This window comes from Hemibagrus wyckioides, linkage group LG07 (genome assembly GCF_019097595.1).
Source record: "Hemibagrus wyckioides isolate EC202008001 linkage group LG07, SWU_Hwy_1.0, whole genome shotgun sequence".
NCBI classification, from domain to species: domain Eukaryota; kingdom Metazoa; phylum Chordata; class Actinopteri; order Siluriformes; family Bagridae; genus Hemibagrus; species Hemibagrus wyckioides.
Genome location: NC_080716.1, coordinates 31,034,374 through 31,058,718, shown reverse-complemented (window position 1 = coordinate 31,058,718; position 24,345 = coordinate 31,034,374). Strand labels below are relative to the sequence as shown.

At 38.8% G+C, this 24,345-nt stretch overlaps 1 protein-coding gene and 1 pseudogene across 1 annotated transcript; both read left to right on the top strand.

Annotated features, from left to right (window-relative positions):
• The first annotated feature begins 24 nt into the window (after nt 1-24).
• On the top strand, nt 25-3,214 carry LOC131355508 (E3 ubiquitin-protein ligase TRIM39-like). Its single transcript, XM_058393840.1, has 7 exons — nt 25-377; nt 699-1,282; nt 1,368-1,463; nt 1,540-1,773; nt 1,869-2,016; nt 2,170-2,196; nt 2,302-3,214. Exons 2-7 carry the CDS (start codon nt 701-703, stop codon nt 2,844-2,846), a joined length of 1,632 nt encoding a protein of 543 aa, XP_058249823.1. The 5' UTR covers nt 25-377; nt 699-700; the 3' UTR covers nt 2,847-3,214.
• A 3,643-nt stretch (nt 3,215-6,857) lies between these two features.
• On the top strand, nt 6,858-11,934 carry LOC131355630 (E3 ubiquitin-protein ligase TRIM39-like; annotated as a pseudogene).
• Nucleotides 11,935-24,345: the final 12,411 nt, after the last annotated feature.

The following is a 24,345-nucleotide window of genomic DNA, read 5'->3' as shown; positions in this document are numbered from 1 at the left end:
TAATTTTAGGTCACTATATGCTTTACTGCTGTATAATTGTTCACCGGATGCTTAATGGCATTCACAGTGCAGTTTTTATTACAGAGATGGAGACGCTATAAAATGATGTAGTTCACTGCGTGAATGGTCGCCATCTAGTGGCTAAAACCTGTAATACCAACATGAGAAAAGCCAAGGAGTGGGCGTGTCTCTCATGAGGTCACTCGGCTGAAACGAAACTCCAACGCAAAGCGGTTTCCAACACCAGATCCGTTTAGCAGAGAAATCTCGAGTTTGAAGCTTCTCTCTCTTTATTTGAGGGTTTAAACCTACTGCAGGTAAACACTAAGAGAACAGGAACAAGAGGAGGAACAGGAGGAAAAGAGGAATAGAAACTGGTAAGTAGTGCTACCGATGAGATTACTGCATGTCTGTTTATAGTTGTTGTTTTATTTGATTTCTTTTACAGTTACAGTTCAGTTCCTCTTCTGGTGAAACGCAGGGCTTTCTTCTTAAAGAACAGGATTTTAGTTCACATTAAACACGTGGAGGTTTAGCTGTGGTACTGGATGTTTCAAACATGCAATATTATAAAAATGTCACATTCACATAGTTTGTGAACCTTTTGCCATTTTCTGTAATTTGAAACTGAAAATCCATGAATAATGACTAAAGTTTTCTGTGGTCTAAATCCTCTCTCATTGTGTTTCTTGTGTCAGTCATGGCTTCTTCCAGCAGTGTCCTGTGTGAAGATCAGCTCCAGTGTCCCATCTGTCTGGATGTGTTCACTGATCCAGTGTCTACTCCATGTGGACACAACTTCTGTATGATCTGTCTCAAAGAGTTCTGGGACAGCAGTTCACACTGCCAGTGTCCAGTGTGTAAAACCAGTTTCCCCAAAACACCTGAGTTATGTGTGAATACGTTTATCTCTGCACTTGCTGCTCCATTTAAGAAGCCAGTTCAGGTGAAGTCCATCAATGCTGCAGAAAAACCCACCCAATCTCTGGTGCTCTGTGACATCTGCTGTGAAAAGAAATGTGCAGCTGTGAAGTCCTGCCTGATCTGTATGGCCTCTTACTGCAAGACTCACCTTGAACCTCATGAGAGAGTTAATTCATTCAAAAAGCATAAACTGATAGACCCTGTGGAGAACCTGGAGGACTACATCTGTCAGAAACATGAGAGACCCCTGGAGCTGTTCTGTAGAGATGACCAGACGTGTGTGTGTCAATTCTGTACTGAGGGAGAGCACAAAACTCATAACACTGTTCCTCTAGAAGAAGAGAGTGGAGAGAAGAAGGTAAGAGACAATAGAAAAATGTTTGCAAATGAATTGCATTTAGGAATATAATGAGAGTTTATACAATGATAAATATTTCTCTTAGATTCAGTTGGAAAAGAAACATGCAGAAGTTCAGCAGATGATTCAGGAGCGACTGAAGAAGATTGAGGAAATCAAACACTCTGTTAAACTGAATAAAGTGAGACTCTTAACTAACATACATATGATATATTCATGAAGAATAGAATGATTAAGCTTGATTTATCTATTGATAGAAAACAGCAGAGAAGGAGAAAGCAGATGCTGTGGAGATCTTCAGTAATCTGATGAGTGACATTGAGAGAAGCCAGGCTGAACTGCTTAAGGTGATGGAGGAGAAGCATAAAGCAGCAGAGAGGCAGGCTGAAGAGTTCATTAAAGAGCTGGAGCAGGAAATCACTGAGCTAAAGAAGAGAAACACTGAGCTGAAGCAGCTCTCACACACTGAGGATCACCTCCACCTCCTACAGGTCAGAGTCCCTCTGTTTCTCAATAGCAATGCAGCACATGACAGGACAGCAGTCCCCATGCTGAGGGATTTCTCCTCTCTCCTGCTGTACTGTAGATTTACCCGTCACTGTGCAGCCCTCCACACACCCAGGACTGGACTGATGTCACAATTAACACTCATCTGAGTGTGGAGACTCTGAGGAGGTCTTTGTCTCAACTTCAGGAATCTCTCAGAGAGGAAATGGAGAAGCTTCCTGAGATCAGTAAGTGTTTAATGCTTTGTCTGTGAAAATTAATGTTGTTTCATAGTCAGTGTCATTATTTAGTTAAAATTTATAAAAATCTATCATTTAACCATCAATGAAGTAAAATAAAATTTTATCATTTAATAATCTTCTATATTATTTTCCATGCAGATCTGAAGAGAATTCAACAATATGCAGGTTTGTGAGCTCTTATTGATCACATGACTAAATTTATATAGATTTCTTCACTGTTCCACACTGTGCAGTGATAAAACTGATGTACACTGTGTTTCTGTCTCTCAGTGGATGTAACTCTGGATCCTGATACAGCAAATCCTTATCTCATCCTGTCTGATGATGGGAAACAGGTAATATGTGGAGACACAGAACAGAATCTTCCTGATAATCCAGAGAGGTTTAATTTTTATGTCATTGTTGTGGGGAAGGAGGGATTCACCTCAGGGAGATTTTACTATGAGGTGCAGGTCAGAGGGAAAACTGAGTGGGATTTAGGAGTGGTCAGAGAGTCGATTAACAGGAAAGGGGTAATTACAGCCAGCCCTGAGAATGGACAGTGGTCTGTGTTTTTGAGGAATAAGACTGAATATAAGGCTCTGGACTCTCCTCGTGTCTCCCTCTCCTTGAAACAGGCTCCTCAGAAGGTGGGGGTGTTTGTGGATTATGAGGAGGGTCTGATCTCCTTCTATGATGTTGATGCAAAGTCTCATATCTACTCTTTCACTGGTCAGACTTTCACTGAGAAACTTTATCCATGTTTCAGCCCCGGTCTCAGTTATGGAGGTAAAAATTCAGCACCACTGATCATCTATCCTGTTAATCAAGTCTAGCCCGAAATTAGTTTTAAAAAAAAGTTTAATAAGAATTATAAAATGTAAATTTGTTTTACTGTTGCTCTCATTGTGATGATCCTTCATGCTAAAGTATTTCTTTCTGGATCCATTATTACTCCTGTAACTAATCTTTAAATCCCATACACCCAAATATATTTTCAATCTGTAATAGGGATCAGATGTAATAATGCAGGCTATTTTTGTAAATGAGCAATAATCCGTTAAAATAGATAAATTTCATTTTTAAGCTCTTGGCCCCAAAATAACATCCAGACTGAGTGAACAGTGGATTCATTTAACTGGGGTCTTAAATTGCATTGTTTTCTGTAAACAACTGGTGCATTATTAATGTTCTAGAAATTGTTTCTGTATCAAATATGTATTAAGAAATTAAAAAAGTTAATATTTATTTATTATTATTTGTAATGTTTCTTTTTTGCTGTGCAGTTAGCAGATAGCTGTTTAAATCTTATTAGGTAAAATGGGTTGAAAATTAAATCTATTTAACATGTTGAATTTAACTGATCTACCATGGCAACATTATAGAAGATATACATAGACACTTTATAATTATGTTTTGATGGAGACTCTGGTCAGTCCTGATCCATGATGTGACTTCAGTCTGGAGAATCTCAGAGGAATCCTCTGAGGAGTCCTCAGTGTGGCAAAATTCAGCAGAGATCTAGTCTTGTCATCATGTCTGTTTCTGTGGGGATCAGTTAATGCACAGAGTGTCCAGAGATCATGGACAATGCCTTTTTGACTCACTGTGGACATTATGCAATTTCTCCTGCAGCTTTATCTTGTAAAGGTGGGGACTTGCTGAGATGGAGGCAACATCAAGCCAGGATTATGAGTCAAAAGCACAACTCTGATGTTTATGAACAGAGATTCAGACTGAAGTCTGATGTCCAATCCACAGATGTTTGGGAGTTTTTATACTTTATACTGAGGAGTTATGAGGCAGGTCAGAGTTCCTGCCTCTCCTCATTCAGTGGTGTGGTTTTGGTTGTTGTTCAAAGGCAAGCTCTGGGATGGAATTCTAATTCACACAGATCTAGATCATGAACCTGTCATGTTTAGAATTCATTCAACTTAATTCAACATTTTTAACATATATGACACCAAACCTAATTGTTTAGTTCCCTGTGCTTTTCATGAGATTTACAAATACGTGCATCATGTAATTTTCACAACAAAAACTTTAGATTAAAAGTTTAGATCATTTTTATCCCTATTGTCTTTCTGGATAAATTATCTTATCTTTAACGGTTCTAAACCCACTGCACTCATGAGCACTGAGAATGGAGCTTCTACACCTAAGCAGCATAAATTTATAATTACAATAATGTTTTTCTCAATATAAACTTTCTTTTTTTTTAGGTCAATCTGTAATACAAATAAATTCATTTACATTTGTGCACAAATTCCATAATGTACATTAATTTTCATGAACTAAGCACGATAGCTTACATCATGTTAAGATACTAAATTCAACAGTTAAATGAATATTTAAATGATTTCTCAGGTCTGACTGAGAGCCAGCTTTTCAGTGAGTCTCCTCTTTCTGGGTCTTTAGAGTGGTAGAAACCTTCGTCTGACTGTGAGACAGTTTGGACACTGTAGAAATCATCTCAGAGTTTTGAGGAATTTGTGATTAATATAAAGAGTGTAGAGTCAGAGTACATGTCTCAGTCAGAGGATGGACAGAGATTTAAATTATGAAGATATCTCACTGAGATATTGTAATCTCACTGGAACTTTTAAATATTTAATCTTATTCAAGACATTTCATTCATTTCTGGAAAAGAAAATAAATTATGAATCTATCTTTCTAAAACATATGTACTCTTTTAAAATATATCATTGCACATCGTTTAATAATTTTAGGTCACTATATGCTTTACTGCTGTATAATTGTTCACCGGATGCCTAATGATAACATACACAGTGCAGTATTTATTACAGAGATAGAGACGCAATAAAATGTAGTTCACTGCGTGAATGGTCGCCATCTAGTGGCTAAAACCTGTAATACCAACATGAGAAAAGCCAAGGAGTGGGCGTGTCTCTCATGAGGTCACGCCGCTGAAAAGAAACTCCAACGCAAAGCGGTTTCTTTACCAACACCAGATCCGTTTAGCAGAGAAATCTCGAGTTTGAAGCTTCTCTCTCTTTATTTGAGGGTTTAAACCTACTGCAGGTAAACACTAAGAGAACAGGAACAAGAGGAGGAACAGGAGGAAAAGAGGAATAGAAACTGGTAAGTAGTGCTACCGATGAGATTACTGCATGTCTGTTTATAGTTGTTGTTTTATTTGATTTCTTTTACAGTTACAGTTCAGTTCCTCTTCTGGTGAAACGCAGGGCTTTCTTCTTAAAGCACAGGATTTTAGTTCACATTAAACACGTGGAGGTTTAGCTGTGGTACTGGAGATTATCTCAGAAAGAGGTTTTAACATCTATCACTCAGCAGAAACGAATATGACGTGTAAAATAAATCGTTCTATTATTAGGATTCATCAAATTTCAGTTCAGTCTCCATTATAAAGCTCCGTTTTAAAGTTTTCTTCCGGTCTTTCTTTAAGGAAATAAAGCCACAGCAGGTAAACTGTATCTGGTAAACAGGATAGAAAGCAGGAAAAGTGAAATAATAACAAAATTAATGTTAGAATGAAACACTTCTTTAAGTGAATAACAGCGTAAGGCAAATACTGAAAATACAAACGTGCAATATAATAAAAATATAATATCAGTATCTGTATTTCTGCATTAGTTTGACCTGAAATGTGGTCAGAGCTCCGTTTAAGCCGATAAAGAAAACCTGATTAGGCAAATGTTGCAAAAACATTATAATTTTAAAAATAATTTAATGAGGAAAATTTTTCAATAGAATTTTTAAAATAAATAATATGTGAAACTTTGCTTTCAGTAAAATATTTCCAGTAACTGTCCACTCACAGTCCTGCACAGTGAGAGGATTTTGGCTAGTTTCTCCATTACATTTTTTTTTTTTACCTCATTGAAGTTGGCTTCCTTGCATGAACTGCTCTTTTCAGGTCCTTCCACAACATTTCACTTTAAGGTCTGGACCTGGTCATTCAAAAATTTCTTCAGCTTTTACTTAGCTTTTTTTCTTCTTTGTCGACTTACACATGTGCTTAGGGTCATTGTCTTGCTGCATGACCCACTTACAGTTAATCTTCAGTTCATGGACAGATATCCTGACATTTTCCTGTAAAAATGACTGGTACAGTCCATAATTCATAGGTCATTCAATAATGACAAGTCTCCATGGACAAAAAGCAGCAAAGCAACCCCAAACTATGATACAACCACCCCCATGCTTCATGACTGGGGTTAAACATTTATAGTTCTCAATGCATAAGTGGGCTTCGTGTCATTAGATTTTACCCATGCAGTTCTTTTTTCTTCACCAGCCTGTGATGAATCGGCAGTAGGAAGAATGTAAACAGTGATTATATTGGTGTTGGAAAACTCTCTGGGCCAATAATATGGACATATACTTACATACTTACATATACTTACTGCTGACGGTTCAATGTCAGGGCTGCACACACTTTCCTTCACTGTAATGTGTCCAGGATTGCACCATTTGTTCACATAAGTCGTGACTACCCCTCCCTTCCCAACTCTGGGAGCCACTGTAATCTGCTCAACTGTTATATTTTGTGTCAGACTGTTATTAAAAAAATAAACAGCACTGGATTCGCAACAGTAACTTCTTTAGTGATTATTTCCAGTAACAGCATGACACTGACTGTATTGTTTCCTGCCTGAATGATTCTAAATACTAATAGTGCTTAAGGACATTTTATAAACAATGTGATGATGATAATGTATTTTTAAATTATTAATTAAAATGAATATAATATGTATGATATTTAGGTCATTACAGGTGTTATGGATTATATTTAATTCAAATGAAAAGACATGAGCAATGTGTACATTTTTCTGTGGTCTAAATTCACTCTCATTCTGTCTCCTATGTCAGTCATGGCTTCCTCCAGCAGTGTCCTGTGTGAAGATCAGCTCCAGTGTCCCATCTGTCTGGATGTGTTCACTGATCCAGTCTCTACTCCATGTGGACACAACTTCTGTATGATCTGTCTCAAAGAGTTCTGGGACAGCAGTTCACACTGCCGGTGTCCAGTGTGTAAGGAGGAATTCCGTAAGCATCCTGAACTAAGTGTGAATACATTCATCTCTGCACTTGCTGCACCATTTAAGAAGTCCGTTCAGGTGAAATCCATCAATGCTACGGAAATACCCACCCAATCTCTGGTGCTCTGTGACATCTGCTGTAAAAGGAAATGTGCAGCTGTGAAGTCCTGCCTGATCTGTATGGCCTCTTACTGCAAGACTCACTTGGAACCTCATGAGAGAGTTTCTTCATTAAAGAAGCACAAACTGATAGACCCTGTGGAGAACCTGGAGGACTACATCTGTCAGAAACATGAGAGACCCCTGGAGCTGTTCTGTAGAGATGACCAGACGTGTGTGTGTCAGTTCTGTACTGAGGGAGACCACAAAACTCAAAACACTGTTCCTCTAGAAGAGGAGAGTGGAGAGAAGAAGTTGAGAGACTGAAAATTAATGTGTGTAATGTATCATAAAAAAGTTATTAAATGATTTACATTGAGAAATATGAGCATGATTGCTTCTCTCTCTCTCTCTCTCACCCTCTCTCTCTCTCTCTCTCTCTCTCTCTCTCTATATATATATATATATATTATATATATATACATATATTTAGGTCAGCAGATGATCCAGGAGCGACTGAAGAAGATTGAGGAAATCTGTAATATTTAATAAAGTGAGTCTCTTAACTAACACACAACATAGCATGAAAACACATTATTAGAATCATGACAATCATATTTAAAATTAATGATTCAGTTGGATTTGTTTTCTGTTAGAAAACAATAGAGAAGGAGAAGGAGCAGATGCTGTGGAGATCTTCAGCAATCTGATGAGCTGCCTTGAGAGAAGCCAGGCTGAACTGCTTAAGGTGATGGAGGAGAAGGGTAAAGCAGCAGAGAGGCAGGCTGAAGAGTTCATTAGAGAGCTGGAGCAGGAAATCACTGAGCTAAAGAGGAGAAACACTGAACTGGAGAAGCTCTCACACACTGAGGATCACCTCCACCTCCTACAGGTCAGAGTCCCTCTGTTTCTCAATAGCAATGCAGCACATGACAGGACAGCAGTCCCCATGCTGAGGGATTTCTCCTCTCTCCTGCTGTACTGTAGATTTACCCGTCACTGTGCAGCCCTCCACACACCCAGGACTGGACTGATGTCACAATTAACACTCATCTGAATGTGGAGACTCTGAGGAGGTCTTTGTCTCAACTTCAGGAAACTCTCAGAGAGGAAATGGCGAAGATTGATCAAACTGGTCAGTATTTACTGACTTGTATGAGTTTCTTGAATCTGACACAAGTCATTCTAAGATTAAATAAATTTTGCTAATGTTTATAAACATCTTGGTAACAGAAATACATGTTTTAATCACTACTTGTTATTACAGTATTTTGTATTAATTTATAATAATCAGACATTTAATCTCACCAAATTAAACTGTAACAACAAAACATTTTCCAATATTATTTTTCAAACAGAAATGAAGAGAGTTCAACTATATGCAGGTTTGTGAGCTCTTATTGATCACATGATGAAGTTTGTATAGATTTCTTCACTGTTCCACACTGTGTAGTGATAAAACTGATGTACACTGTGTTCCTGTCTCTCAGTGGATGTGACTCTGGATCCTGATACAGCAAATCCTAATCTCATCCTGTCTTATGATGGGAAACAAGTGAACTATGGAAAAAAGCGACATAATCTTTCTGATAATCCAGAGAGGTTTAATCATTGTATCTGTGTTTTGGGAAAGGAGGGATTCACCTCAGGGAGATTTTACTATGAGGTGCAGGTCAGACGGAAGACTGGGTGGGATTTAGGAGTGGTCAGAGAGTCTGCTAACAGAAAAGGGGAGATTACAGCCAGCCCTGAGAATGGATACTGGTGTGTGTTTTTGAGAAATGAGACTGAATATAAGGCTAAGGACAATCCTCCTGTCTCCCTCTCCTTGAAACAGGCTCCTCAGAAGGTGGGGGTGTTTGTGGATTATGAGGAGGGTCTGATCTCCTTCTATGATGTTCATGCAAAGTCTCATATCTACTCTTTCACTGGTCAGACTTTCACTGAGAAACTTTATCTATTGTTCAGCCCTGGTCTCAATGATAGAGGTAAAAATTCAGCACGACTGATCATCTATCCTGTTAATCAAATCTAAAATTCATTTGAATAAGTTTAATAATAATTATAAAATATAAACTTGTTTTATGTTGTTCGCATTGTCACGATCCTTCATGCTAAAGTATTCCTTTCAGGATTCATCGTTACTCCAATAACTAATCTTCGAATCAAATCCACCAGAATCTGTAATATGGATCAGATGTAATTATGCAGGCTATTTTTTAAATGTGCAATAGTCAATTAAAATAGAAGAAGCTAGTTAAGCTTTTGGCCCCAAAATAACATCCACACTGAGTGACCAGTGGATTCATTTAACTTGGATTGTTTTATTTTCTGTAATGTTTAATATTCTAAAAATTGTTTCTATATCAAATATCTATTAAGAGAAAAGAAATAAAAAACAGTTCAGATTTATTTATTATTAATCTTTTTTGCTGTGCAGTTAGCTACATCTTCCTCACACACAATATAAATGCAAAATTATGTAAAATAAATGAATAAATTAATGATTGATTGATTGATTGATTAATTAATTAATTATTGACATTCTGTACAGCCTTTAATGTCCAGTTAATATTATTTTATTATTATAAAGAATATAAGAATATTTTCTGAATATTTGCCTGTAATGTGAAGGATTTACATCAAATTTGTTGAACCCAGTGATCCTGGCTAAAGTGCTGGCAATCAGAATCGAACCGATCATGATAAAGGTAATTCATCCAGATCAAATCAGCTTTCTTACAATCTTCGTCGCTTATTTAATGTTATCTATTCACCCAAAATAATATAAATCCAAAGATCTTAATATCTTTAGATGCCCACAAAGCATTTGATAGAATTGAATATGCTTATCTACTTGCAACACTTAGAAGGTTTGGCTTTGGCCCCATGTTCTGTTCTTGGATCAAAATTCTATATACTAGGCCCCAAGCATCCATTCGAAAAAATAATATAATTTCTTAGTGCTTTCCTCTCTCTAGAGGGACAAGGCAGGGTTGCCCTCTGTTCCCCCTGCTCTTTGCTATTGCCATCGATCCTCTCGCAATCCTGTTGAGGAATACAGAGGGCTTGCCTGGTATACTCAGGGAGGGATATGAGCATAAGCTGCTGCTTTATGCAGATGATCATCTCCTCGTCCTGTCTAATGCAGATTCCCCTATACTAAAGGCTCTTACAATTATCTCAGATTTTGGAAATATTTCAGGATATAAAATTAATTTAACAAAGAGTCTTCTTTTCCCTATCAATCAAAGTGCACAACAAATGTCTTTCTAATCCTTTCCATTCTCAGTAAGCTCTGATAAATTTCTCTATCTAGGTGTGAATGTAACACGCAGATATAATTATTTGTTTAATAATAACTTCAAATCAGCACTGGACAAAGTCAAGCGAGATGTGGCACGGTGGCCAAATCTACCTCTATCTTTAGCCGGGAAGATTAACTCCATTAAAATGACAATACTACCAAGATTCTTGTTTTTATTTCAGATCATAAACCCAAATCATTCTCCAGAGATCTAAATAACTGTATTTCCATGTTTCTTTGGGATAAGAAAATTCCACGCATTAGAAAAGAATATCTGGAAAGGAAGAAGGAGGAGGGCGTATTGGCAATGCCAAATTTTTATATTACTACTGGACAGCCAACCTACACAAATTGATTTTCTGGCTTTCTGATATGTCAAGTGATGAAGCCCCACTTTGGTTGCTGATGGAGCAACACACATGTAATCCAGTATGTCTACGCTCACTGCTATGTGCTCCAGTCCCAGTCAGCAAACATTATTCTACAAATAACCCAATTATCCATGGATCACTCAGAATATGGTCACAGTTCAGACTTCACTTTAATAGTAAACAAGCATTACCTTCTGCCCCTATTCTTTTGAATCCTTTGTTTCCTCCTTCCCTTATATATTCAGCATTTCAATTGTGGTCCAGAAATGGAATTAGCTGTGTTAAAGACCTTTTCAAAGACGGCATATTTATTTCATTCCAACAGCTAAGAACAGACTTTGAGATCCCTCAGTCTAATTTTTTTAGATACTTACAGGTCTGTATTTTCATTAAGAAACCTTTCTCTCCTTCCTTGAACCGGCCAGAAGGGGGCTGGATAGATGTGTTGTTAAATATGGACCCCTTTCAAAGGGGTATGGTGTCCATTTTATATGAGATAATTCAAAGAACCGCCTCCCCATCTCTGGATCATATAAGAAGGCAATGAGAGGAGGAACTGGGAATGGAGATATCAGATACAGCCTGGCAGTGTGCAATAGAGTTGGTATACTTCTTCTGTATGTATCAGACAATTTAAGGTGCTTCATAGGCTCCGTTTGTCTAGGAGCAAGCTGGCTAAAATGTATCCAGGGTCATCTTGCCCCAGATGTGGTTTGGAACCAGCAGATCTAAGTCATATGTTCTGGGGATGCCCCAAATTAAAAGGTTTTTGGATAGACATCTTCGCAACATATTCATCTATCTGTAATAAAGATATAGACCCTAATCCCCTGACTTCCATTTTTGGTGTAGTATCAGAAGAAATGCATCTATCAGCTAACAAGTTAGAAATTATTGTCTTTTCCTCATTATTGGATAGATGCCTGATTCTTTTCAGTTGGAAAAAGGCAAGGCCTCCATCTCACAAACACTGGGTATTGGAGGTGTTGTCTTCTCTTAAACTTGAGCATCTTAAGTACACTTAAGTAAGTTTTATAGGGTCTGGCAGCCCTACATTGCATCATCATGGGCCATTCCATAATTGAACATAATTGACCCCCCCCCTTTTTTTGTGTGTGTGTGTGTGGATTATCTATTTCTTTCTTTCTTTCTTTCTTTACTTTTTATTTATCTATTTATTCATTTATTTTTCTCTCTCTTTCCCCTCTCCCCCTTATGGGGTGTGTGTTTGTAAATGTGGTTTGTTGTGGAATATGTGTTTTAAGAAGAATGTCATATATGTTTGTGAGGTTGTGATTCTTGTGCAATATTGAAAATCAATAAAAACATTTGAATAATAAATTAGTTGAACCCGGGAACATACACATGTAGAACATAAAAAAACATAATGCCTCATTGTAATACAAAATATACACAACTTAAATATATACAAATGTAGTGATAATGAGTAGAATTAATCTTAATAGCAGATATACAGTGAGTGCAGACAGTTATGTCAAAGAGCATGGGTTAAAATCTAAATCTATTTAACATGTTGATTTTAATTGATCTTCCATGGCAACATTATAGAAGATTCACAGAGACACCTTAAAAATATGTTTTGATGGTGTCTGATGTCCTGATCCATGAAGTGACTTCAGTCTGGTTAGCTGTTGCATCAGTGGAGAATCTCAGAATCTCAGAGGAAGAGTCCTCAGTGTGGCACAGTTCAGCAGAGACTGTTCTGAAGGTCTAGTTGTATCATCATGTCTGCTTCTGTGCAGATCAGTTAAATGCACAGAGTATCCAGAGATCATGGACAATGCCTTTTTACCTCACTGTGGACATTATGTAATTTCTCCTACAGCTTTGTCTTGTAAAGATGGAGACTTGCTGAGATGGAGGCAACATCAAGCCAGAATTACGAGTCAACAGCACAACTCTGACATTTATGAATAGATATCCAGGCTGACTGCGATGTCCAATCCACAGATGTTTGTGAATTTTTATACTTTATACTTATTGATAAGGCGTTTCAGAGTTCCTGTCTCTCCTCATTCAGTGGTGTGGTTTGGTTGTTGTTCAAAGGCAAATCTTGGGATGGAATTCTAATTCACACAGCTCTCGATCATGTACATGTCATGTTATGCATTCATTGAACTTCAACTTTCTAAGCATGATTTTTAAACACATTTGACACAAAACCTAATTGTTTAGTTCCCTGTGCTTTTGAGGAGATTTACAAATACATGCAGCATATAATTATCAAATTAACAAAAACTTTAGATTAAAACATAAGTTTAGATGGTTTCCATCCCTATTGTCTTTCTGGAGAAGCTGTTTCATCTTTAAGGCTTCTAAACCCACTGCACTCCACTCTTATCAAACACCTTATTACAGTGCATAAACAACACTGATGCATCTGTCACGTGTAAATTCACCCTCAGACCTCAGTAGAAACAGATATGCTGTAATTTATACATTCCATGCTTACATTTAAATCTTACTGTCAGTGACATTCCGATGTGATTTTGAATTGATAGAGACATACTTAAAGAGTTCTTACCTCGAGCTCTATAACATTTGACCAGCAGAATGCTGGTCATCAGCAGACTTGGAGAGGCCATCACCACACTACCGATCAGCATGAGCACTGAGAATTTTATAGGCCTATATGAATCTCACAGTAAAAAGATGAGGTGACATCATGAGTAGGTTTGAACCCTGTTTCTGTTATTGTTTTAATGAAGTAAGGTTTTAACAAGTCAAGAAGGGTGAATTGTTTAGGGGTGTCTGTTAAGCATGAATATTCTTTCTGTAGATAATAAATTAACAGTAAATTTCTTAGTTTGGCAAGTCTAATCAGACACAGAGTCTGCACAGTAGCATCCTTTGTAACCCCTCTATAGTTGAAGTTAGAGTCAAGGTCAGGTAGACTGCTCAGAGCAGTGTTAGTTCTGTGGGACACCTGCAGCTGAAGTCTGGGAGAATCTGAGCTTTGTTGAGGTAGGTTTGGGGAAAGTCAAGTTCAAGTTGTTGTTATATTATTATTAAAAAAAGATACTGAAGTCAATAAATTATTTATATCTGGAAAAGAAAATAATTTATTAATGTATCTTTCTAAAACATATGTTAGAAAATATATCATTCAACATCGTTAAATATTGGTCCACTATATGCTTTACTGCTGTATAATTGTTGACCGGATGCTTAATGGCAACATTCATAGTGCAGATTTTCACAGAAAGTCCGCCATCTAGTGGCTAATTGTAATTCTAATATGAGAAAAACCAGAGAGTGGGCCTGTCTCTCATGAGGTCACTTGGCTGAAAAGAAACTCCAACGCAAAGCCATTTCTTTATCAACACCAGATCCTTTCAGCAGGAAAATCTCGAGTTTGAAGTTTTCTCTAAAAGGGTCTAAACCTACTGTAGGTAAACACTTAAGAGAACAGGAACAAGAGGAGGAACAGGAGAAAAAGAGGAATAGAAACTGGTAAGTAATGCTACCGACAAGATTACTTCATGTCTGTTTATAGATAGCAAAATAGGTCTGGCCCAGATCTGGCCCACACAGTGCACTTACACTCGGCCCTCATACCACAAAGAATGATGGCCCTTTGGTGGCCCATGTCTGGTTTGCCAGCACTGGGCCACACCACATAAACCAAACCATAACTGGGCCACATCTAGCATGCCATCATATAAACAGTGCCATCACTGCCAGACCTGGTCCGCATCTGGTTGACATACCACTTGCCATGCCAGAACTCAGCAAGCAGTGCCGGCTTAATGCCAGATCTGGCCCAGACCCATCTGCTATATGGGTAGTTGTTTTTTATTTGATTTCTTTTACAATTACAGTTCAGTTGCTCTTCTGGTGAAACACAGGGCTTTCATCTTAAAGCACAGGATTTTAGTTCACATTAAACACGTGGAGGTTTAGCTGTGGTACTGGAGATTATCTCAGAAAGAGGTTTTAACATCTATCACTCAGCAGAAACGAATGCAACGTGCAAAATAAACTGTTTTATTATTAGGATTCATCACAGTTCAGTTCAGTCTCCATTATAAAGCTCCGTTTTAAAGTTTTTCCGGTCTTTCTTGAAGGAAATAAAGCCACAGCAGGTAAACTGTAAGTGATCAGGAAAGCGAGAGAGAAAGCAGGAAAGTACTAACAAAATAATTTTAAAGTACAATAAAGCACTTCTGTAAGTCAATATACATATATACACCGATCAGTCATAACATTATGACCACCTGCCTAATATTGTGTTGGTCCCCCTTTTGCTGCCGAAACAGCCCTGACTCATTGAGGCATGGACTCCACTAGATCCTTGAAGGTGTGCTGTTTTATCTGGCACCAAGATGTTAGCAACAGATCCTTTAAATCCAGTAAGCTGCAAGGTGAGGCCTCTATCAATCTGACTTGTTTGTCCAGCACATCCCTCAGATGCTCGATTGGACAGATCTGGGGAATTTGAAGGCCAAGTCAACACCTCAAACTCATTGTTTTGCTCATCAAACCATTCATGAACCATTTTTGCTTTGTGGCATGGTGCATTATCCTGCTAAAAGAGGCCACAGCCATCAGGGAATACCATTTCCATAAAAGGGTGTACATGGTCTGCAACAATGCTTAGGTAGGTGGTACGTGTCAAAGTAACATCCACATGGATGGCAGAACATTGCCTAAAGCATGACAATGTCTCCGGCCACTTTGCCTTCTTCCCATAGTACATCCTGGTGATGTGTTCCCCAGGTAAGTCATGCACATGTACCTGACCATCCATGTGATGTAAAAGAAAACATGATTCATCTGACTAGGCCACCTTTTTCCATTACCCTGTGGTCCAGCTCTGAGGCTCACTTACCCATTGTTGGCACTTTCAGTGGTGTACAGGGGTCAGCATGGGCACCCTGACTGGTCAGTGGCTAGATTCAAAGATTCAAGATTCAAAGCATTTATTGTCATGTGCACAATGAGCAAAATACGTTTCCCTGTACAGTGAAATTCTTTCTTTGCTGTCCACAGTGAATGGCAGACAAGTACAAAAACTATGTAAAAAAAATAAATAAATAAAAGACACACATATAAACACACATACAAACATAATAAAAATAAATAAATAAAACTATGATATAGAATTAGATATTTAGTATGTAAAAATAGAAATATAGACAGATGTTATCTGCATGTGCCAGTGTACAATATTGACTTATGTTGCAAAACAGTAGTACAGTAACGCGCAAATAGAATACAACTGAAGATAATCATGATTGACTGTATGACTGGATGGCCACTACCAACTCCATCATCATCATCAATTTTGCTGACGACACTGTTGTGGTCGGATTAATCTACCTGGAAGAGATTAGGACTCTGGAGAACTGGTGCCAGAGGAACAACCTCCACCTTAACATCAGCAAGACTAAGGAACTGATAGTGGACTTCAGCAGAAAGCAGGAGAGGAACTACCAGGTCCCTGTGATCAACGAGAGCCCAGTGGAGAGAGTGGACAGCTTCAGATACCTCGGTGTTCACATCACGCAGGACCTGTCATGGTCCTGTCACATCAACACCATGGTGAAGAAGGCCCGGCAGCGTCTCTTCCAGCTCAGACGCTTGAGAGACTTTAGACTGCCCGCTAAGGTGCTTAGGAACTTTTACTCCTGCACCATAGAGAGCATCCTGATGGGAAACATCACAACCTGGTTCGGGAACAGAACCATGCAGGACAGATGAGCTCTTCAGAGGGTGGTGTGATCAGCTGAGCGCATCGTCCATACCAAGCTCCCTGACCTGCACTCAATCTATAACAAGCGGTGCTAGACCAAGGCCAGGAAGATAGTGAAGGACCTCAGTCACCCCAACAATGGACTTTTCTCCCTGTTGAGGTCAGGGAAGTGCTTCCGCTCCCTGAAGGCCAACACAGAGAGACTGAGGAGAAGCTTCTTCCTGCAGGCTATACAGTCTCTCAACCAGAACTCCACATAGGACTCACTGATTGGACTTGCAATGCTTCCTACACAAATGTGTTGGAACACACCAAACCATACCGTACATTTGGTACAGGACTGTGACACACAATACATAAAACATAAACATATATGGCACATATATGGGACATTCAATTCAATTCAATTTTATTTGTATAGCGCTTTAATCAAAGAGCATTGTCTCAAAGCAGCTTTACATGAGAAACCACATAAGAAAACAACAAACATATGAACAGACAAATAGACAGACAGTCCTAGATGTTATCCCAAGTGAACAAGCCTGAGGTGACTGAGGCGACTGTGGCAAGGACCATCCCTTAGATGGTATGAGGAAGAAACCTTGAGAGGAACCAGACTCAAGAGGGAACCCATCCTCATTTGGGTGACAATTGTGTGATGTAGATACAGCATGTGTATAGTGTTATGTAAATCAATAAGGAGGTTGTTGTCCATGGCGCTGCTTGAATATCCCAATCCTCACAAGCAGAACCCGGCTGGAGCTGGTCCATCTCCGGATGCCACTGGAGCCGGCACAGTCTCTGTATGCCTCGGGTTTGGTAGAAGAAGGGAAACAATGGAACAGCATTAGCGTAGCTGCTGTTCATAATATTAGCAGTACTAGCTGAATGTGCATTTAATCAGATGTACTGGAGTGCAAGGTTATGGGAACTGTTAGATGTATGCCTGGCTAAAGAGATAAGTCTTTAGTCTACATTTAAACTGGGAGACTGTGTCTGAGCCCTGAACACTGTCAGGAAGACTATTCCAAGGTTTTGGAGCTAAATACGAAAACGCTCTACCCCCTTTTGTGGACTTTGATATTCTGGGAACTACTAGAAGTGCGGAATTTTGTGATCTTAAAGAAAGTGGTGGATTGTAACGTGTTAGAAGACTGGATAGATAGGTGGGAGCTAAACCACTTAGAGCCTTGTATGTGAGTAGAGCTAGTTTATAGTCAATTCTAAACTTAACAGGTAGCCAGTGCAGGGATGATAATATTGGGGTTATATGATCACCCCAATTTTCTTGATCTGGTAAGAACTCTGGCGGCTGCATTCTGGACTAACTGTAGCTTGTTTATTGAAGATGCAGGACAACCACCTAGTAATGCATTACAACAGACCAGTCTGGAGGTCATGAATGCATGAACTAGCTTTTCTGCATCAGATACAGATAAAATGTTCCTAAGCTTGGCAATATTTCTAAGATGGAAGGAGGCTGTTTTTGTGATATTGTAAATATGGTTTTCAAAGGATAAATTGCTGTCTAATATTACACCCAGGTCTTTCACTGTTGAGCTAGTAGTAACAGTGCATCCTTCTAGGTGCAAGCTGAATTGTGAGAGCTATTGTGTACTGGTTTTTGGACCAATAAGTAATATCTCTGTCTTGTCAGAATTTAATAATAGGAAATTATTGGTCATCCAATCTCTAATATCTTTAACACACTCAGTTAATCTAGACAAATTAGATATTTCATCTGGTTTTGATGAGATATATAACTGGGTATCATCGGCATAACAATGGAAACTAATCCCATGCCTTCTAATGATGTCACCCAATGGAAGCATGTATACTGAGAAAAGCAGAGGTCCTAAAACTGACCCTTGTGGGACCCCGTATTTCACTGGTACTACACTGGACAGTTCTCCATTTAAATCTACAAAGTGGTATCGATCAGACAGGTAGGATCTAAACCATTTTAATGCCTGTCCCTGCATGCCTGTGTGATTTTGTAAGCGATCTATGAGTATATTATGATCTATAGTGTCGAATGCAGCACTAAGATCAAGCAGGACTAAAATGGAGATGCAGCCTTGGTCCGAAGCTAAAAGCAAGTCATTAGTGATTTTAACTAGTGCAGTTTCTGTACTATGATGGGGCCTAAAACCTGACTGAAATTCTTCAAGGATATTGTTTTCCTGTAGGAAGGAGCATAATTGAGCTGACACCTTTTCTAATATTTTAGATATAAACGGAAGGTTTGAAATTGGTCTGTAATTTGATATTTCATCAGGGTCCAGTTTCGGTTTCTTAAGAAGAGGCTTAATAACTGCTAAGTTAAGAGATTTTGGGACATGACCTAGAAATAACGAAGAGTTAATAATACTAAGAAGAGGCTCTCCAGCTGCATGTATCACTTCTTTCAGCAATCTAGTTGGAATTGGATCTAACAAACACGTTGTTGGTTTAGCTGTGGTGACAAGTTTAACTAGCTCTTCCAGGCCTATGCTGGTAAAGCATTGTAGCTTTAAATGTGGAGCTTTAGGCTGGTCTGGATCACCAGATGCTGTCAAAGGTTGAACATCCAATATTTTGTTCCTGATACTATCAATTTTTTTAGTGAAGAAATTCATAAAGCCCTCACTACTAAACTGTGCTGAAATACTCTCTCCAGAAATATGATGCTTTGTTAGTTTAGCTACTGTACTAAATAAGAATCTGGGATTGTTCTGGTTTATTTCAATCAGACTGCTCAGATGCTCAGCCCTAGCAGCTTTTAGAGCCTGTCTATAGTTGGCCAGACTATCTTTATACGCAATTCTAAAAACTTCTAATTTGGTTTTTCTCCACTTTCACTCGAGGTTACTGGAGGTTGCTCTCTTGAGGGTGTGAGTATGACTATTGTACCATGGTGCAGGTGTTTTATCTCTCACCTTTTTTAGTCTGATGGGGGCAACAGTGTCTATTGTGCTGGTGAAAATATTTCCTATGCTGTTGGTTACTTCATCTAGTGCATCTGCATTTCGGGGTCTAGTAAGAAGTTGAGACAGATCTGGCAGATTGTTTGTAAATCTGTCTTTAGTGGTCGAGGTTATAGTTCTACCAAGTTTATAATGTGGAGAGACGTGTCTAATATGTGATTAAAAATGAGTGTACACTAAGAGGTGATGGTCTGTGATGTCATCGCTTTGAGGTAGAACGGTTACATCGGACACATCAGTCCCATGTGATATAATTAAGTAATATATAGTTTATATAACTAATTAAAATGATGGGTTGGTTTTAATGTTTTGTTTAACCCCAAAGGAATTTAGTAAATCTATAAATGCGAGTCCTAACGCATCGTTAGCATCGTCTACATGAATGTTAAAGTCTCCTACGATTAACACTTTGTCAAAACTGATCAAAAGATCTGAGAGTAAATGTGAAAACTCATTAAGAAAAACACCATAGGGCCCCGGGGGTCTATACACGGTGGCCAGGGCAAGAGATAGTAGGGATTTTTTATGCCTGTCTGAGAGTGCAACATTAAGGACAAGCATTTCAAATGAGTTAAACCTGGGTCCTGTTTTCTGAGTAATGGTAAGAGAATTATTATAGATCGGTGCATCACCACCACCACGACCTATCTGATGGGGCTCATGCTTATATGAATATCCTGACGGAGTAGACTCATTTAGGCCAATGTATTCATTTGGTCTAAGCCAGGTTTCAGTAAGACAGAGTGCGTTGAAACTATAATCTGAGATCATTTCATTAATAATAAGTGCTTTCGGTGCAAGGGATCTAATGTTCAGAAGCCCAAACTTAAGTAATTGTTTTTCTTTACCTATTTGGTCTTTTTCAGGATTAATTGTGATTAGATTATTTCGAGAGTTATTAACGAATTTATCTTTTAATCTCACTAATCGGGGAACAGACACAGTTTCTATAGGATGAGCTATGTGTGAACTTGTATTAGTCTGGTGATTTGAACAGTAGCTATTATAGATATAATCTGAGGAATGACTTACCAGTCAGATGGTGCACAGTGTCCTGGATTTGTTGTCCGAGAGGACTGCTGCTCCACCTCTGCTTGGGTGAAGGCCATCGTAACAGTAGAGCCTAGGACGCTCCCAGAAAACATTCCAATTATCAACAAATGGTATATTCTGTTCTTGACACCAAGACTGTAACCATTCATTAAATGCGAAAAGTCTACTGAACCTTTCAATTCCTCGCTGGAACGTGGGAAGTGGTCCTGACACGATGATCCTTGTCGGGGGCGATGTGGTGCGAACCTTCTCCACCAGGTTCCTGAAGTCCTTCTTCAGGATCTCCGTCTGCCTCAGCCTGATGTCGTTCGTGCCAGCATGGATGACCATGGCTCCGATGTTCTTGGTGAGGATCGCCGGTACCTGTGCAGCAACATCAACAACACGAGCACCAGGAAAACAACAAGTGCGCACCTTACCTTTAGCCGGGGTAGCACGGACGTGCCGGACGATGGAGTCTCCGATGATCACCGCGTCGCGTGCTGCCTCGTGGAGAGGAGTGAAGCGGTTGCGGGTCGAGATCTCGAAGATGGGTGGCGGCGGAGGGGGAGAGTTCCTCGGCCGGGGCAAGGTGCGTCTTCCGCTACTGCTGCATCCAGGCTCCGTGGTACCCTGGCGCCGGAGTGAACGAAACCTGGGCGGGCTGCCTCCTAGCTGTGCTGGGCCTGGGCAGAGAAACACGCGGTGTTGAGGTTGTGGGAGTGACCATATCACGCCGCGGATTTACCTGGGACAGGTGAGCGTCTCTCCGTTGTCGCAGCTGGGCTAGCTTCACCTGAAGGTCACGGATCTGCTTCTCCACGGCCTCCAGCTCCGCATCCACCGAGTGCAGCTCGAAGGAATCCTCACCTGCACTCAAAGGCAAACCCACAACCGACATAGTGTTAAAATGAAGTACAGTAACAGAGATAATTGGTGAAAATGTAAAATCTAAACAGACTCGAGATAGCTGGGCTAGTGGGTTAGCATGCTAATAGCAGGGCTAACGGGTTAGCGTGCTAGTGGGCTAACCAGCTGTAAGCGGGTGTTCAGAAAAACAAATAAAACTAGTGATATAAAAAGCGTTTGGGATGAGAATGTTATGTCAAAATCCAAATCCTATCATACACTCCCATGCATTCTTTTCAACAAATTCACATTAGAGATCATTAACAGATGCAATACAGCAAACATACAACAGACTGACATGATTGCAGCCGGTGATCTACAATCTATGACACAAATACATATTTATATTAGACATTTTTTACTTTAGGTTAGATACATATTTACATTACATACATGGTACAGCAGTGCCAGGATTTTAAACACATACACTATGTTTTTCACTTTGTGTGATTGTAATGAAGTCTAAAATACACTAAAGCATCAAAACGTTTCACATAAAAAAAAAAAAGTATAAAATTTTCATTCTGGTCCCGTTATACACAAAGAGGACTTGTGCACATCTGCACTTTAAGATGGACAATACCACTGCTTCTCATCATCTCATCACCTTATTTCACTTCATGACCACCCCGTACTGCTGCTGTCTGCACCTTGCACATTATTGGACACTATACACTTTATATAGTTCTGTATAATACAGTTGTTTACATTTTACATATCTTACATTTCTTATATATATTCTATATTTTATAAACATTTACATATTTACATATTCTGTATACACAGATACCCTACCTTACTTTATTTATATTTTCATTTTATTTATATTATATTCTATATATATATATATATATATATATATATATATATATATATATATATATATATATATATATATATATTACCTACTGTGAATTGTAGTTTTTTATATTTTATAATTGTATTTGTAATTTTATAATATTACGTATATTATATTTTACATTTTATCCCTGTCTTTACTGTCTTTATTCCTTTTCCTTTTCAAGGGTCAAAGCAAATAGTCGTGTAAACATTTCACTGCATATCATACTGTGTACGATTATGTATGTGACAAATAAAATTTGAATTTGAATTGAAAAATGTTCACTTGCTGTCTAATATATCCCACCCACTAACAGGTGCCATGATCCATGATGAGGATCCTGTCCATGGTCATAATGTTATGCCTGATTATTGTAAGTAAATTATTAAACATTGTAATAGCTTTTCAGAAAAAACGTGAATCTTTGCTTTCAGTAAAATATTTCCAGCAACTGATGTGTCGTTCATGAATGATTCGTTCATTTGTCTCATTCTAAATGTGATTAACATTTGCATAAGTAGATGTGTCAGTGTAATTTACTATTAACACATAACATTGTTATTATATTCTGCTGAAATTAACGAACCTCTAAAGAAGATCAGTTCATTCTGCTGAATGAGATTCAAATATGAGTCACTAAAATGATCCAAACTTCAAAGATCCGAGTCACTAAAATGATCCGAACCCTAGAGTCACTAAAATGATCCAAACTTCCCATCACTATTAGGTCTGAACATTTACAGTTTTCAGTGCATAAGTGGGCTTCAGGTACTTGGATTTTACCATGTAGTTCTTAATTTCTGTAATATTATTCTCAATGCCTTTGGATGGATGCTGGATGTCCATTCTTTGTGTATATCATCTGCCTCACAGTGGATTGGTGGACAAACTCTGTAGAAATGTTTTTATAACCCTTTCCAGTCTGGTGACCATTGATAACTCTTTCACAACTTGCAACTCTTCATTTGATCGAAGTAGGACACACTTCCCTTAACCCTTCCCTTATCCCTTAATGTATGATGAATAAGAGTCTTTAATAGTGAAGAGAAAGTGACTTTGATATCATATATAAAAGACAGCCCCGGTGTGTTCAGCTGTTTTATCCCATTTGCGTTATGCTAGAAAATGGCCAGTCACTAGAGAACATTCATGATGTTCAGAACTGTGGGAGATAATTTTGTAAATGAGGATATATGTATGAGGTGTGTGTTTGATGTAGTGTGAAATAATCAGGGGACAGCAGGAGTGAGTTCTCAGGTAAGGTTTTTTCGTTAGGTCGTTTGAGCTTGAGAACAATATAGGGTTTAACACGGCATGTTGCTCTGTCACGGGCTTTGCACACAGGCTGCAAGGGCTTTGAAGAACAAATAGTTGTATCGATGATGTCAGTCTGGCAGGCTTTCTCTGCGGTACCAGGCTTTCCAAACTTGGACCAATCAATGGCAGAGACGCACCCTAGATTATTATGGTCAATCTTCGCTCCACTGGTACCTTGAGTGGCAGTGATCTCATCATGAAGTAAACGCAGCGCGTGCTGGATGGCAATGGTGGTACCAGGCGAAATATCTAGAGTACATACGCAGAAGACAGCGGATAAATCAGAAAAGCCGTGAAGTGTAGAGTGTAATGTAGAAAATTAAAGAAAGGGTGTTGGCCCCTGAAGGACTGAGAACTTACCCATGCTGTCTCCTGAGGAAGAATGAGGTGTTGGCGAGAGTGAGGCCGAAGACAATCCCACTGGTGGGGGCGGAAACGCCCAATTTTTTTAATATAATGATTTAGGGAAGTTTAATTATAATGGTATTCGAAAAGTTGTAAATTCAAAGATAATGGTGTAAAAAAAGAATCTAAAAGGTCCAAAAAAGAAAAATGGGTGGGATTGTCTCAGCAAAGAACCAGTGACGTGTTGCAGTGGAAAGATAAGGGAAATGTATATAAAGGCTGTAGTTGGAGTTCCCCGTACAGAGGTTGTTGGGACGTTCATGCGTGAGCATTTCAATTCTTGTGTCAGCGCTGATTACAAAATAAAATCTCTTATCTGCATTCATCTAGTCTGCTTGATTGGCTTAT